Source organism: Halichoerus grypus, chromosome 15 (assembly GCF_964656455.1).
Source record: "Halichoerus grypus chromosome 15, mHalGry1.hap1.1, whole genome shotgun sequence".
In the NCBI taxonomy this organism is placed as follows: domain Eukaryota; kingdom Metazoa; phylum Chordata; class Mammalia; order Carnivora; family Phocidae; genus Halichoerus; species Halichoerus grypus.
This window is the reverse complement of record NC_135726.1, coordinates 18,147,750-18,162,378: the sequence shown is the minus strand read 5'-3', so window position 1 is coordinate 18,162,378 and position 14,629 is coordinate 18,147,750. Positions and strand designations below refer to the sequence as shown.

General features: G+C 49.5%; 2 protein-coding genes across 2 annotated transcripts in view; both read right to left on the bottom strand.

The window, feature by feature from the left end:
- The window catches only part of ATP6V0D1 (ATPase H+ transporting V0 subunit d1), a 37,530-nt gene extending 27,681 nt beyond the window's left edge, over positions 1-9,849 (bottom strand). The window contains exon 1 of the mRNA XM_036115068.2: positions 9,610-9,849. Coding sequence (XP_035970961.1) covers positions 9,610-9,739 — 130 coding nt within the window. The 5' untranslated portion in view covers positions 9,740-9,849. The remainder of the gene's footprint in view (positions 1-9,609) is intronic.
- Positions 9,850-10,572: 723 nt separating this feature from the next.
- On the bottom strand, positions 10,573-12,754 carry AGRP (agouti related neuropeptide). The gene is made up of 5 exons (XM_036115075.2): positions 12,448-12,754; positions 11,492-11,589; positions 11,239-11,371; positions 10,987-11,072; positions 10,573-10,772 (listed from the first exon to the last, which is right to left on the bottom strand). Exons 3-5 carry the CDS (start codon positions 11,366-11,368, stop codon positions 10,590-10,592), a joined length of 399 nt encoding a protein of 132 aa, XP_035970968.2. The 5' UTR covers positions 11,369-11,371; positions 11,492-11,589; positions 12,448-12,754; the 3' UTR covers positions 10,573-10,589.
- Positions 12,755-14,629: the final 1,875 nt, after the last annotated feature.

Below are 14,629 nucleotides of genomic sequence, written 5' to 3'. Positions count from 1 at the left end.
GAAAAGCAAGAAGCGGGGGGGGGGGTGGCGGGGGGAGAAGAAAAGAGAAAGCTGGCCAGGTGAGAGGTGAGCAGGTGAGCTGCACCTGAACAGGAGCCCGGGGGTTCTGGCCTGGTCACCAGCCAGAGGTGTCCAGCCCCAGCCTGGGCCCTCAAGTAATCCCCTGGGCTTGAGTCTTCAGGTGTAAAGAGAAGGCGCTTGATGGGGGTTCCCTAAGACTCAGACCGGCCCTAGCAGGCTGTGAACCAAAATCTGGAAGTCAAATGTCCAGGGTCACCAGCAGAGGTCTCAGCGTGGATGGCTGTTGGGTATGAGTAGCTTTTCTTGCATATCTATATGTTCTAATTTCCCTTGTTTTACATATCTTTATCAGATGTCTTAAATTATAAACTATTTGTTCACTGCAAGAAATCCAAAGAGTACATAAAATAAAAAATGCACATATTCTCCTCCCAGCCTCTTCAATTCCCTCCCTCCAGAGGCTGCCATCCATTCTAGACCACGTGGTGTCTAGGCTTCCAAACACTTTTCCATATGCACACAGTATTCTACTAAAGTGGGAATATATTAACAATATATTTTTAAATCAGTCCTTATAGAACTTCATGCTTTTGAGCACTTGCATAGTATTCCACTGTAAAGACAGACCGTGGTTTATTTAACCATACGCCTGTCAATGAATATTCTATTGGTTCTAACAGGCTGATTGGTTCTAACAGGCGGTTACGAACAAGGCTGATGTGAACATCTCTATACGTGCCATCTTGTGCTAATCTAGAGGGACACAATCCTCTAAGTGGGGCTACGGGGACAGAGTACACATGCATGCAATGTTTTAACAAAGTGGTGAAAACCTGTCCCCCGCAAGGTCCACACTGAGTCACCCGTCCACCAACTTTACTTTTGGGAATTAAAAAAATATAGACGTTTATTCAAAAACAAAAACAAAACCCCCACCACGCCCAGTCATGCAGGAGAACGCACGGCAGGGATCATAGGGGAATCCCTGTGCCGCTTGCCAAATTAGGCTCCATGCCAGGTGTCCTGGTCAGAGCACGCCTGTGTCCGCTTGGCCTGTCCTTAAAGCTTCTCTCCAGCCTCCTGGCAGGACTGGGCTTCTAAGGGAGACTTGCCCTGGCTGCAAGCCTACGGATGGCCGAGCGTGGGCGGGGATGCTGCCAGCCAGCCAGAGCGCTGCTGACTTCCAGTACCTTCAGTGCTACTTCCCCTGAACTCCAGGCCCACACAGCCGCCTCCCTCAGACACTCCGATTCAGCACATCTGAGACAGAACACCTCCTCTTCCATCACCCCGTTCACACCCCAAACTGTCTCCTCTTCCGCTGCTCCCCATCTCAGAAGCATTTCCAGCACCCACCCAGGCATTTATGAAGACAGAAGCCTGACTTCTGACGCCTCTCATCCCAGTACCGAATGAAAACTGGCCCACCCTTGTGGGTCTCACCCCCTGAGCTGGTGCCTGACCCAGTCCTTCATCTCCCCCCATGCTGGTCCTGTGCAGGTTCGGCCCGTGTTTTCTCACCTGGAGAGCTGGAACCGCTGCGTGCCTCCAGCCTGGCTCCGCCTAAATCCATCCTCCAGAGCCTCAGACCAAGCTTCTAATGGCATCCTCCTCCCACCCCCACTCCCTTCACAACCCCCTCCCCTTCATCTACCGAGGGACCAAGTGCGAGCTGGCTCACCACAGCAACACCTCTCTCCTGCCCCTCTCAAGCCTCCACCCCCACTCTGGAGCCGCGGCCTCTTGGGCAGCAGCAGCAAGGTGGAGACGAACAACCAAGGTATTAGGTGGCCACGGTCACCACCAATGATCCATGCCACCTGATCCATCACTGGGTATCAGGGGTCTCTTCATTCAGCGATGCCACCGCCCAGGACAATTGGGACAACATGGATCCTCAAACACCGAGGCGAAAATTTCAGGTGTATATGGGGCCAGGCTCTCATCGCTCAGAATCAAGGTGCTCGTTCCCTTTGATCCGCAGCGCAAACTCTCCCAGGTTATCACCTTCTGCACACTCTTCTCCCAATGCCCCCGAGCTCCTCTCTCTCTTGCTTGTGGCCAGTGGACTCTCAGGACTGTGTTACCTCTTCCTTCAGAATACATCCAACTCTGAAGAATTTTGCACTGAGCTAAGCTCGTCTTCCTGTCCAAGCCATGGTCCTCTAACTTCAACTCACTAGAGTCTCCTTTGACCAACAAAATGCAATGTAGGAAATATTTCCAGGCAAGACTACATACAGAAACTCTTAGACATTTCCCACACACCGGCCTTGACCTAACCCTAAGAATCTCTCCCTTCCCTTCCTTTGTTTGCTTTTTTTTATCATAACATTCATCCTTCCTGAGCTGTGTCCAAGGCGCTCAAAGTCTTCATGAACCAGCCTGATGCACCTATCCATATTCAGCCCCTGTATGTCCCTGACATGTGTTCTATTCTCTCTTCCCAGCTCCTGAAGCTCCTTGGGACACTCTATGAAGTTTCATGTTTCCAAGACGATAATGCCATTCCTTCTTCCCACCTCCTTGGCCTGGTTGACTTCTTTTGGTAACAGCTTTACTGAGACATAATTCATATGCCATACAACTTTCCCATTTAAAGTGTACAAATCAATGGGTCTTAGTATATTCACAGGATTGTGTGATCATCACCACCATCAATTTTAGAACCCCAAAAAGAAACCCCGTACCCTTTTACCCCACCTGCTCCCATCCCCCTAAAATTTACCTTGTGCCTACTATACATCCGATGCTGTCTGCCCATTAGACAGGCACACTTACCCTGCAGGCAAGACCTGCATGACATGTTTTCATTACCCATTCAAGGCCCAGCGTGGCGCCTGTCTCTCAGGAGTGACCATGGCGAGAGCAGCAGGCTTCCCTGACTGTTCACTTGGCACCGGGCCCTGTGCTTACACTTTGTACACATCTCAAAGAGATGCTACTAACATTTCCGACTGTACAGCTGAGGACAAGCGACCTGCCCAACGTCACGAAGCCAATAAGTGGCTGAGCTGGGTTAGTTGACCAGTGAGCTCTGTTCCGTCTATATGTCATCTCTGCCCATACGCTCCATGCACTGCTCTCACCTTCTAGTCCCACTCTCCTCTCTTCTCATTAAGGTCATCACAACCTCTGAATGGCAAATCCAACTGAAAAGCTGTCTGACTTTATTTCAATCTCTTGGCCATGTTTGGCATTCATCACCCCTTCTTTTTCAGGTTCTCTGCTGGGGCTGCCCACCTCTCAGGGGGTGTCTTTCACATTTTTGGCAGGACCCCTTGCTTAACTGGACCCTTTCCTGGGGGAGGGTCTCATCTTGAGCCTCTACTCTTCTGACTCTATGTTCCCTCTTGGAGGTAGCAGCCACATTTCTATCCTGATTCCCAAAATTGTCTACCAAGCTCAGACTCACTCCCGAGCACCAAAAATCACCTCTACATTGCCACTCAAATGGCTCACAGAACCCTCAACCCCATCCTTCTCATTCTTTCTCCAACCTTCTCTTCTGCATTCCACCATCATTTCACTCTGCCACCGACAGTGGTTGCCTACACCAGAGATGAGGACGTAAGCTTTGACTCTTCCTTCCTCCTCAGCTCCTTATCCAACCCCTCAAGTCCTATCACTTCCTCAAAGAGATGCTATTCATCCCACGATGATCCTTGCCCATGCCAAAGGCAAGCTGTCATCACCTCTGACCTGGATTACTTATAATACCCTGCAAGTTGTTCTTCCCACTTCTGGTGTGGCTCCCACTTCCAATCCCCTTTTCACACTGCAGGTGCACTCTAAAGTACAAGCCCAATAGTTTTACTCACCCATCCCCTCACTCAGGACAAAGCACTTCCTCTATGGCTTTTGCAATCCTTCAAGACCTGATCTCTAACTCTCCAGCCACACTCCTTGCCACACCACAGTTAGTGCTGAATGACTTGCCACTCCTGGAGGACATCATCCACCACTGCATCTGCAGTTTCATGTGACTGGTGATTGGCCAAGCCCAGACTGGAGTCTTGCTTTCTTCTTCCCATAAGAGACAGTCTCTTGTGAAAAAATGTTGAAATGCAGAAGGAGATGTTGTAATGAAAAGAACACAAGCAACTCAGAACGGAAAGGATAAAGTGTTCTGGAAGACAGCCAGCATACCATACATGTGAGCCCTTCACCATGGTCCCTGAGCATCTAATTTGCTGGCTCTCCCCCTCCTGAATGTTAATTATATTTCTTTACAACAGAAAGAGATGTCTTGACTGGCCCCATTGTCAGGTAGAGCCTCCATTCCAAATTAGGAAGCTAGCATCAGCTGAATTGTGGCTGCATTATCCAGCTAGCCATATGCTTTTCTCTATTTTCTATGTTTCTGAGTAAGAAGAGAGCTAATCCATAGAAAAATCCTGGAAACAATGACCAACCCGGTAGCAATGAGAACACCTTAGACTCATTATGATCTCTAAATACCATTTTCCAATAAAAAGAACCAGGTCTCCTAAGAGAAATGAGGACTCTAGGTCTGGGTCAGGAAATGTATAAGATAAGATTAGAACATACTGTTATCTCCAAAGTAAGGAAAGCTCCCAAAGGCTACAGGATTGTGTCAAAAAAGACTCAATAGCCTATTGAATAAGCTCCCACTGGCCAAGGGATAATTTGAGCATCAATAAAAAGATTAAAAGACAAAAATATATCAAAATCCGTATGTGCATTATGATACTATACCAAGAAAAAGAACAAACCTCATTAGTCCTCTCTAGGATTTTGGAGAACCAACTCATTATTTTGAAAACTGATAAATATAAGAAAGAATCAAGCATTTATCCTACCTCACTTATATAGACTGTATTTCAGGGTAACAAAGTGGTTGATTAGTGGAAGTTTCCTAGTATAGAAATATTCAAGGGGCACCTGGGTGGCTCAGTCATTAAGTGTCTGCCTTCAGCTCAGGTCATGATCCCAGGCTCCTGGGATCGAGCCCCGCATTGGGTTCCCTGCTCTGCGGGAAGCCTGCTTCTCCCTCTCCCACTCTCCCTGCTTGTGTTCCCTCTCTCGCTGTGTCTCTCTCTGTCAAATAAATAAATAAAATCTTTAAAAAAAAAAAAAAAGAAATATTCAAGCTAGCAATCAAAGAAGGAAACATAGAATTAGAATATCACCATTTTGCAACACCTAATGAAATAATGATTCTAGGCAATAAATGTCAATGATTTCTTATGTCACAAAAAGAGAAACAACTAGACGTTATGTGCCTCCCAATGGAAGTACAAAATCACCTATTAAATATTCTTTTTTCAAAAAAAAAAAAAAGAACTAGAATCTAATCAAGCCTCTACATCTAACTACCAATTTACAGGAAAAACAAGGGATAGAGGAACATGTCCAACTATATGGCAAGGATGTAATCAGCAAAATTGAAATGGAGGGAAAACCCATAAATCAAATGACCCAGTTTCTTCAATAAGTAAATGGAAAAATAAGAGAAACAAAGAACGTATATATTAAAAGACCTGAGATAGCATCAACCAGCTAAAATGTATGGATCATATTTGGATCCTGATTGAAACAAATCATATTTAAAAAATTTGAGATGATCAGAGAAATCTGAACACTGAATGGATAGTTGATGACATTAACAAACTATTGTTGTTTCTTTTAAAGGAGGAATAATAGCTTTGCGGTTATTTTTTTAAAAATTAGTCATGACCTTTTTCAGAGATATTGAAATATTTACAGCTGAAATTATGCGTTGTCTGGGATTTACTTCAAAATAATTCAGGAGTTGGGGGGTAAGTGGAGCTATTTATTGCAACAAGATTGATAATTGTTGTAATGACAAGAACTGATCATTGTTATAGTCAAGTGATTATTACTTACAGATTCGTGATACCATTCCTTCTAATTTGTATATATCTGACAGCATCAGTTTGAAATAGTTTTAAAGAGGAAGGGAAAAATTGCTCTTAGGCTGAACCCAGGGTCAAAGCTAAGAGTTGAGGCTCAGAACTATGGGAATGCCTGAAATACCTGCTTGGCTCACTTAAAAAGCCCAGGGGCTGGCACACAGTAGGCCTTTAGGAAGTGTTTCTTGAATGAGCAAACAAACATCTGAACATCAAAGTAGCACTACATATGCTCCTAATGCCTGAAATACATCCAACAAGCCCAAATTTGGCAAGCCTTTGCGGAAGGTGGTGCTCCATACCATCACTTTCACCAGTGTCACCCTCAGTATGTAATTATATATTTAGTCTACTTTAAAATAACAATAACGGGGCACCTGGCTGGCTCAGTCAGAAGAACATGCGACTCTGGATCTTGGGGTTCGAGAGATTAGTTAAATAAATAAAACTTTAAAAAATAACAACAACAGCCACTAACACACTGACCCAACACTTGCAATGTGCCAAATCCATGCTAAGTGCTTTATATGAATTATCTTGTTTAACCTTCATAACCGGCCCTTGAAGTAGGTGCCATTATTATTACCACTTTACAGACGATAAAACTCTGGACAGAGAGGTTACGTGGCACAGAGCCATGAAGTAGTAAGCCCACATTTGTAACTTCTACGTTACACTGATCTCTTAATGTCTTCCCCCTGCCCACACTGACCTCCACCACCGGATTATGAGGGTCAAGAGAACATCATTCAACAAAATATCTCAGCCCCTATCACAATGCCTGGCATAAAATAGGTGCTTCATAAGTATATGCTGGATGAATGAAAACATTCTAAGTAATACTGTATGATTTCTCTTTGTGTATCTCTGACCCACCTCATCTTCCCCACAATTTCCAGCACAAGACTCAGCCCCCAGGAGGTACTCTACATATCCAGAAACACTCAGAGTTAAAAAGTGCTTTTGTGACCACCCAACTCTGTCCCCTCAGTTAACCAAAGGATAGGACCTCTCCAGGTTTTTTCTCCTACCTCTGAGTATAGACAATCAAGCAAGATGGACAATGGAGAACATATGAGCTTCGGAGGTCCTAAAAGACTGAGTTCTAGCAGAAGAGGTCAGTAGCAGATGCCCTGCTGGAGTGAGATTCAGGGAGGAAGGCCCGGGGTGTGGTGGAGGGTATGCATTTGCCCTTCCTTGAAGAACACACCCTCTGCCCTGTGCCCTGTGCCTTCTGGGAACTGTCCAAGACCTGAAATATCTTTGGAAATCTTGTCACTTCAGGACATACTTACAGATCTCACTAGGGACCAACGGCTTCCTTGGTCTCCCCTCCCCTCTTTCCTTTCCCCTGGAGATAGGGAAGCAAAAAAACACCCAGCAACAAAGGCCTCTGGTGTCATCTTCGAAGCAGCGAAGGACTTTCTGTAGAGGATAATGGGGTTTCTAGTCACTCCTTCTGCTTCTGGCTATCCCCAGCCCCTGAAAGTCTTGAGCATCTCCAGCATATAGGGTCCCAAGAATCCCAAACCCTATGTCAAGAAACTTCTAGGAAAATAGCACAGACAACCACAGGAGCTGTAACTGGGTGGCGGGGATAACATTCTAGTCTAGCATGATCACAAGGGGGCTCTAAGATGGGGTGCTACTGGGGCTGGGCCTTGAAGGGTGGGAATCACTGGGCTTCGTGGGGATGAGACGGATACAGAAGGAATGGCAGGTGCAATGTAGTGAAAGCAAGAGCTAACATTTATCTAGCACATACTCTGTGTTCGTTGCTGGGCTAAGTGTTTATATATAAAAGCTTGTTGATATCTCACCTTATGAAACAGCGGATGACAATATACCAGATGAAGAATCCAAGGCCCAGAGGTGTTAAATAACTTGTCTAAGGTAATCCAGTAATTGGCAGGGCTGGGATTCAGACTGATTTTTCCAACCCCAGGGTCCACCATACTATGTGCACCAAGAATTGGGGCGGGGCGGGCGAGACGGTTTGTGTGAGGGAAAGGACTAAGTGTGGAAGAGCAAGGGAATCCTTGAATGTGACCCTAAAGGTCTAGATGGGGTGCCACAAGGCAGGCCATGTGCTGAGCCGTGTTGCAGGAGGAATGGCCTAACACATTTATGGAGGATAATGGTGGAGGGGTTGCTGGGAAGATGGAACCTGGTGCCCCCAGAAGCTCTACAGGAGGAGGAAGGACAGGCAGCAGCATGAGTGAGGAAAACCTAGAGGAGAAACATTACCAAATGCCAGTTGGTAATCAATGGTGTTCACCTTCAGATTTAAGCAAAGAACGATCTCCAGTCCCAGTCAGTCCACAAAACTCGTATTAAATGCCAACTGTGTGCCAGGCCCTGCCCTAGGCAGCCTCCCTCTGTTTCTCCTCCTTTTCCCAGTGAGGAAAATCAGGTTGCTGGCAGGCTCCTACAACTCGGCACCCTAAGGTGCTCTCCTCTTCTTCCTATCTCCACTCTCATAAGGCAGACAAACAGCTTTTCTCAGATGTTTATGTTAAACTCATAAAGTCCAGAATTCCTGCATTTTAACTTCAATAAGTTTTAAAATTTAAAAGTATTTATTTCCACTTTACTGGTCTAGCTTACAAGATAAACAATAACTTATTTTTAAAAACTAAATCCTCTTTTAACCTCAGTAAGTTTTTTTAAGCACTGGAATATGCTTTCATTAATATTCTAAAAAAAAAAAAAAAAAACACTGGTAAAGTGAACCTCAGTAAGTTTTTGATGAGAAAATTTTCTCCAGAGGGCAAATCGTCTCCCACTCCAGCTACCAACCATGGAGCCAACAGTACCTCTGCTCAAGGGTATCTCTTGAGGGTCAGAAATGGGAACTTACATCCCAACCACAATGCCCTTCGTGATCACCAGGGGAAGTGGGGACTCAGCGACATCTCTAATTCAGTAAATCTGAGGCAGCTGTGCCTCAGGGAGTCAATCTTAGTTTGGAGCTGAAGAAAGGGGACCTTAGCTTCTCATTCTTGTGCTTAAAAAAAAAAAAATCCTGTTCCAACAGACAACCTTCTCACTGAGAGGTGGGATTTATTAGCTAAATACAAGTGTAGAAACTTCCAAACTTGGAGGGCAACCTCTTGCTCTCCGAAATCACTGACTTCAGGAAACTCTGCTCAGCCAGTGGTTCGGCGATGGGAGCAAACTCTCACTAGGCTGGCTCAGCAATTTCCCAGGAAGGTACACCCCGCCGGCCAAGACTAAGAGACAGCGATCCCAGATGCCTTGGTGTATGTTGGGCGGGAAGCCGGGGACTTTTCCGCTTAGGTTCTCTAAGCGTTGCCACGGGGCCGTTCTTTGACTACGTCAGGGTAAAGAGGTTTGTATGGGCACTTCTCGCACCACCGATTAACCACTCTCGAGAGACCCTCTTTTTCAAACTATACGACAAGCATAAGGGGGGAAGAGGCGGCCCCAGCAGACGCTAACCACTGCGGTTCTAAAAGCCTTGGTTGCGTCTCGGCCCGTGCGGAGCCGCATCTGGAGGGAGATTCCCTTCCGGGGCGCCCGCCATCAGCCCCTGGATTCCCAGCAAGGCCTCTCAGGCCCTTCGAGAACCCCCGCCTCCGGCTTCCCCGCCCAGATCTCGGAACCCTCAGGCCCGGGCCAGTCTCTTTGCCGGCCTTTCAAGGCCCAGCTGCCCGGCCCCGCGGCTCACCCTCGAGCGTCTCGCACTGCACCAGATTGAGGTAGTCCGCCTGGCTGAGCACCCCGGCCTTCAGGCCGCGCACCAGTCCCTCCAAGTAGCCATTGTCCACGTTGAAATAAAGCTCCGGGAAGAACGACATGGCTGCGGCGGGGGAGGCGAGATCGCAGAACCCCGATCGCCCGGTGGACAGCTCGATTCCAAGATCAGCTGACTCGGCGCCAGCAGCAGGCTGTCAAGCGGGTCAGGTGATGCGCGAGCGCCTCACGTGACCACAATGGGGCGGGGCTCTGAGTGGCGCCCGGCTTCCGGGTGGTTTCGTCCGAAAGCATTGCGCAGGTGTGGGCCCTCTGGCGCCTGCGCGACTAGGGTAGGCGTACCTCTCGCTACCAACTTGGAGTGTCTGAGGCCGGCCGCGTGGTGGCGCACGTGGCCGCGGGGATTCGATTGGGCCTTCTAGCTTTACAAGCCCCTCTGGGTTAGCGGGCACCGAGGGGCAGGCCGAGTAAAGATGGGAGTGAGCGGTGCTTCTTATGCTTGGAAATATTCCAGACTGTTGAGTCAGTCTTTCCCCGAAGGGAACTGCGGTTCGAGGGGCAGGCTTCGCCGAGGTCACAGGTCGAGTTAGCTGCAAGCAGGCCCTGGAGCCTCAAGCTTGCTGGCCAGCCAGGAGTTACAGCCCCTGTATGCACTGCGCGCTGCTCCCGCATTTATTGTGCAAGATTCTGGAGGGCTGGAGCCCGGCCCTTCCGCCTCCCCACCGACGCCTAGCACCGTAAGAGCATGCATGTAAGTGATTCAGATGATGGGTAGCCTAGACCCTTGGGAAGGGGTGTGTGTGATTTCTTGGCTTGGCCGCAACCCCATCCCTACCGTGACTTCCATGACCTCCCGCCTCCGACAGCCACGTTCGAAATAACGCCACAGCCTTGGGGTTGGTCCCAGCCTTTATTCGCTACCCCGTGTACAGCCCCGACCCCGACGTCGGCCCGCTAGGTACGGCTGCAGGGGTTCATGGCAGTACCCAGCTTGCGGCAGTAGCAGAAGGCGTTGAAGAAACGGCAGTAGCACGTGGCACATGGGTCGCAACATGGTACCTGGTGTCCCAGACAGGATTCATGCAGCCTTACGCAGCGACGCGGGGAGCGTGGCTCGCGGCCCTCCGGATCAAGTACCTACAGGAGTGAGGGAGCGGGACTGCAGGCATGGGCCTCTGATTGCAGGTCCAGGGATGTCACCTGCCTCAGTGCAGGCAGGATGGCCACGGAGCACGGAGAGAGTAGTCTGCAGTATCACCCCAGGTGAGGGGGTCATGAGGTGGAGAGAGGGGCTTCTGCCTGATGTCCCCTCCCAAAGCCTGTGGTCGTCCCCCTTTTCCTGGGCAGTTACCTCCGCCAAGGCCTCGGCCTCCTGCAGCCGAGCTTCTTCTGACTGCTCTGCAGTTGTCCTTTTCAGCGAGGACTGCAGGCCCAGGCCTGGAACAGATGATGTGAGGGCAGAACCCCCTCCCTCCCCATGCATAAAACACCCACCTCCGAGGCCTGGGACTGGGAAGGGGGAAGGAGGGCTCATACCACGCAGGATACTTTGTGGCCAGAGGGTATCCAGGCTCCACCCAGCTCCACCCCTGCCGGTACTGACCTGGGAGCTCTGGGAACTGGGCCTGGTCAGGCCTTCTGATGCCTTCCATGGGGGCCAGGCCCATCTGGGCCCCCTGCATGGGGGGCAGTGCCAGCAGCAGGGTACAGCTCAGCAGCACTGCAGACAGCATGACCTGGCCGGCAGTAAGACACACCACTTAGTCCTTCCTCATCCTTGATGCACCCTCTAGGTGCCCTACCCCAGACAGAGACCTCCCAGAGGTCAGGAGTCTCTGCCCAACCTGAGGACTTACCTCTGCTTGCTGGATCCTTGCCTGGAGAGTTTCTGGCCACTCCGGCGCCCTCAGCTTATATGGCAGGGTCTAATGAATGCCCCACACGTGACTGCCACCTGCAACCAGGACATAAGGGGCCCTCCCCAGAGGGTGGGGGCACAGCTCAGGCCTCTCTCCCTGAAACCTGGGCTTTGGGATGCTCTATAAGAGGTGTGCCCATCTCCAATTTGGGGGTGAGGTCCCCAGGTGCCAATCAAAGTTGGGGAACAAGACAGGGTACCCAGAACCCCCAAATTTCTACAGGACAGGGACCTGGGTAGGGGTGGGGAGGTTGGACAGGCAGGAACCATTAGCAGTAACAAGGCAGGCAGCCCTGAGATCTTAATTTAATTTGTGGCCCCGGAGATGCTCACTCAGACCCTGTGTGGCATGTTGTTTCCTTTGCTTCCAGGAACTTTGGTCAAGGGCATTGAAGAGGGTGATGGGCCAGTGGCCAGAGTGGGGTGCAGACTTAGACCCTGGGGTTTTTTTTGAAGGGAAAAGGGAGGGGAGAAGCCCACTTAGCCAAAACCAAGCCCTCCTGCCTCCATCCCTAGTCCTTCCTCCCCTCCCCTTTGTCCCCCAGGCTTCTCCAAGACCCCCACCCCTGCTCCTTCTCCCAAACCGTTTTCCGCCCGGGGTTCCTGGAAGCCAAGGAGGCAGAACGGACTGTTCCCTGGGTGGGCGAGCAGCTTCAAAGTAAAAAGCTTTCAGGCTGCCTGTCTCATTAGTGCTAATGGCTGTTGCCTTCCGCCCTGTGTTGTCAGGCCTGTGCCCACGCCTAGTCTCATCAGCACGAGGCCAGGGTGAAGACTGCCCTTTTGTGAAGGTGGGAGGACACACAGGACCCCACCTGCCCCTGCCTTCCCTCTCCCCTCTGGAGGACTCTTTAACACACCCTTGCCCATCAGGGAAAGGGGTACAGGCTGAATTACCTTCAAGACCTCAGTGTACAAATTGAGCTGCCTGAGACAGTAGGAAGATGAGGCTGTTGGGGTTTGCAGTCCAGGTTCACACAGGCTATTCTGCCCAGGACGGGGCCTGAGGAAGTCCTCCCAGCAGCGGGTGGAAACCATATGTTGTCATCTGACAGCCTTTGGCCTTCAGCACCAACAGTCAGTTTTGGGGTTCAGTTGCATGGGGAGGGGCCACTCTGCAGATTGTGGGGCTGTGGCAACTCCATTCACAGACGGGCACTGATGGCTGTTCTGGTATCAGGCTAGCACTGGCCTCACTTGTGGTTGGCCCAGGAGCTCGGAGGGTCACATACTACTGCCCAGAGGGAGGAGGTTGGGGAGTGAGGGAAAGCCTCTCTGAGGAGGTGGTCCCAGGATAATGCAGCAAAGGGCCATCCCCATTTCTACCCTGACAATGCTACTAGCTATTTTGGTGACAAATAGCCACAAAGTGTGACAAATAGCCACAAAGCCTCCCTGGCAACTGACATTGACCTTTCTTCCCCAGAGGCTAGAGCTGGGCCCCGTCGTCTACCCCAGGGCTTTCTCATCTCAGGGTGGTGCAGGGTGAGGGTATCAAGCAGTAGATATGCTTCCATCTTGGTGGGGCCAGTGGGGGTTCAAGAAGGGCAATGCATCAAATGTACCCGAGGCACTTTCCCCAAATCCCTGGCCCCTGGCCCCATCCTTGGAGATTCTGGCTGAGGAGATGGAGGTGGGGAGCAGAGCCTGCAGGTGGATTTTGGAAAGGTGCCCCAGGTGAGTTGAGGTGGAGGCTGTGAGCACTTGGCTGGGCCTGATCGGCATCCATGCTAAGAACAGTTCATGTTTGGAGGTGGTGGGAGTGCTCATCCCATCCAGGCGCTCAGTGTCTGCTCATCTACAGAGCAGTGACTGTCTTCCCCTGTGTGTGTGCGGGGGATGACATGGGCAGTGATGGACAAGGGCTGAAGCACTCCCAGGGGCAGCCCCGGTCCCTAGTCAGGTCTGGTGGGCAAGACAGTCGAAAAAACCAACCATCAAAACACAGTAGGATGATGAGAGAGATATAAATGTTGGCTATTTGATGACATTAAGGAATAATTGTTAATTTTTTAAGTTGTGATAATGGTTTTGTGCTTTCAAGTAGCTTTTTTTAGAGAAATATAATGAAGTATTTACTGATAAAATGATGTGAAATAATCCAAGGGAGGGGGAATAGCAGGACATGATGTAGATGAAATAAAATTGTTCATGAGTTGGTAATTTGTTGAAATTGGGTGATGAATACACGGACTTCGTTATCCCATGACTGCTATCCTTGTGTAGGTTTGAAAATCTTCATAATAAAAATTAAAAACAAAGAGAATTATCTGAAATGAAATGGGATAAATGCTTTGGTAGAAAAATGCCCCAGGAGCTTGTAGGACTAGGAGGGGCATCTACCGCAGCTGAGGGAGAAGCAGGAAGTTGGCTGGGGAAGGCTTTCTGGGAGAGGAAACTTTTACTCATTGATGAAGCTTGAGTAAGAGTCAAGGGTGGAGCCACACTAGGGACAGTGTAAGTTTTCTGGACCCATAATTGGCACATGGTTTACCGAGCTGCCTAGTTCTACAGCTTAACACTGGTACAGGCTCTGCTCCAAGCCTGGTTCCCGCCGGACGAGCCCCAGCCTGGTGAGCAGTCAGTAGACGCTTTTCTCCCCCTTCCCCGACCCGCCCAGGGTCAGAGAGTTGGCTACTCCCAGAGTTGATTCAGTCAGTGAGTCAATCAGCAAACATCTAGAGCCACCTCCACATTGTATCACTGCTGTGAGTGTGCACATGCTCAGACCGTAGCCACAAGAGCCCAGGAGCTCTCCTGCCACCCAGCTGCAGTCCAGAAATCGACATTTGTTTATATCCTTTCCCACCCTGTCCTCCTGCCCTCCAGCACTGTGTCACCTAGCCCCCTCCCACAACCACTGAATTAGCCCAAAACATTGCCTGTGGGTTTCTGGTCATAGCTCTTCCTTTATATCTATATCCATATCCATATCTATATCTGCATCTCTATCTAAAGTGAAATTTCCGTTGACTTATCAAATTTTATTTGTTTTTGCAAATAACCAATTTTTGGCCCGATTTATCAAATTTTGTTACAATTAAGTTTCTGCCTTCCTACGATTTTCTATTTCCCTTGG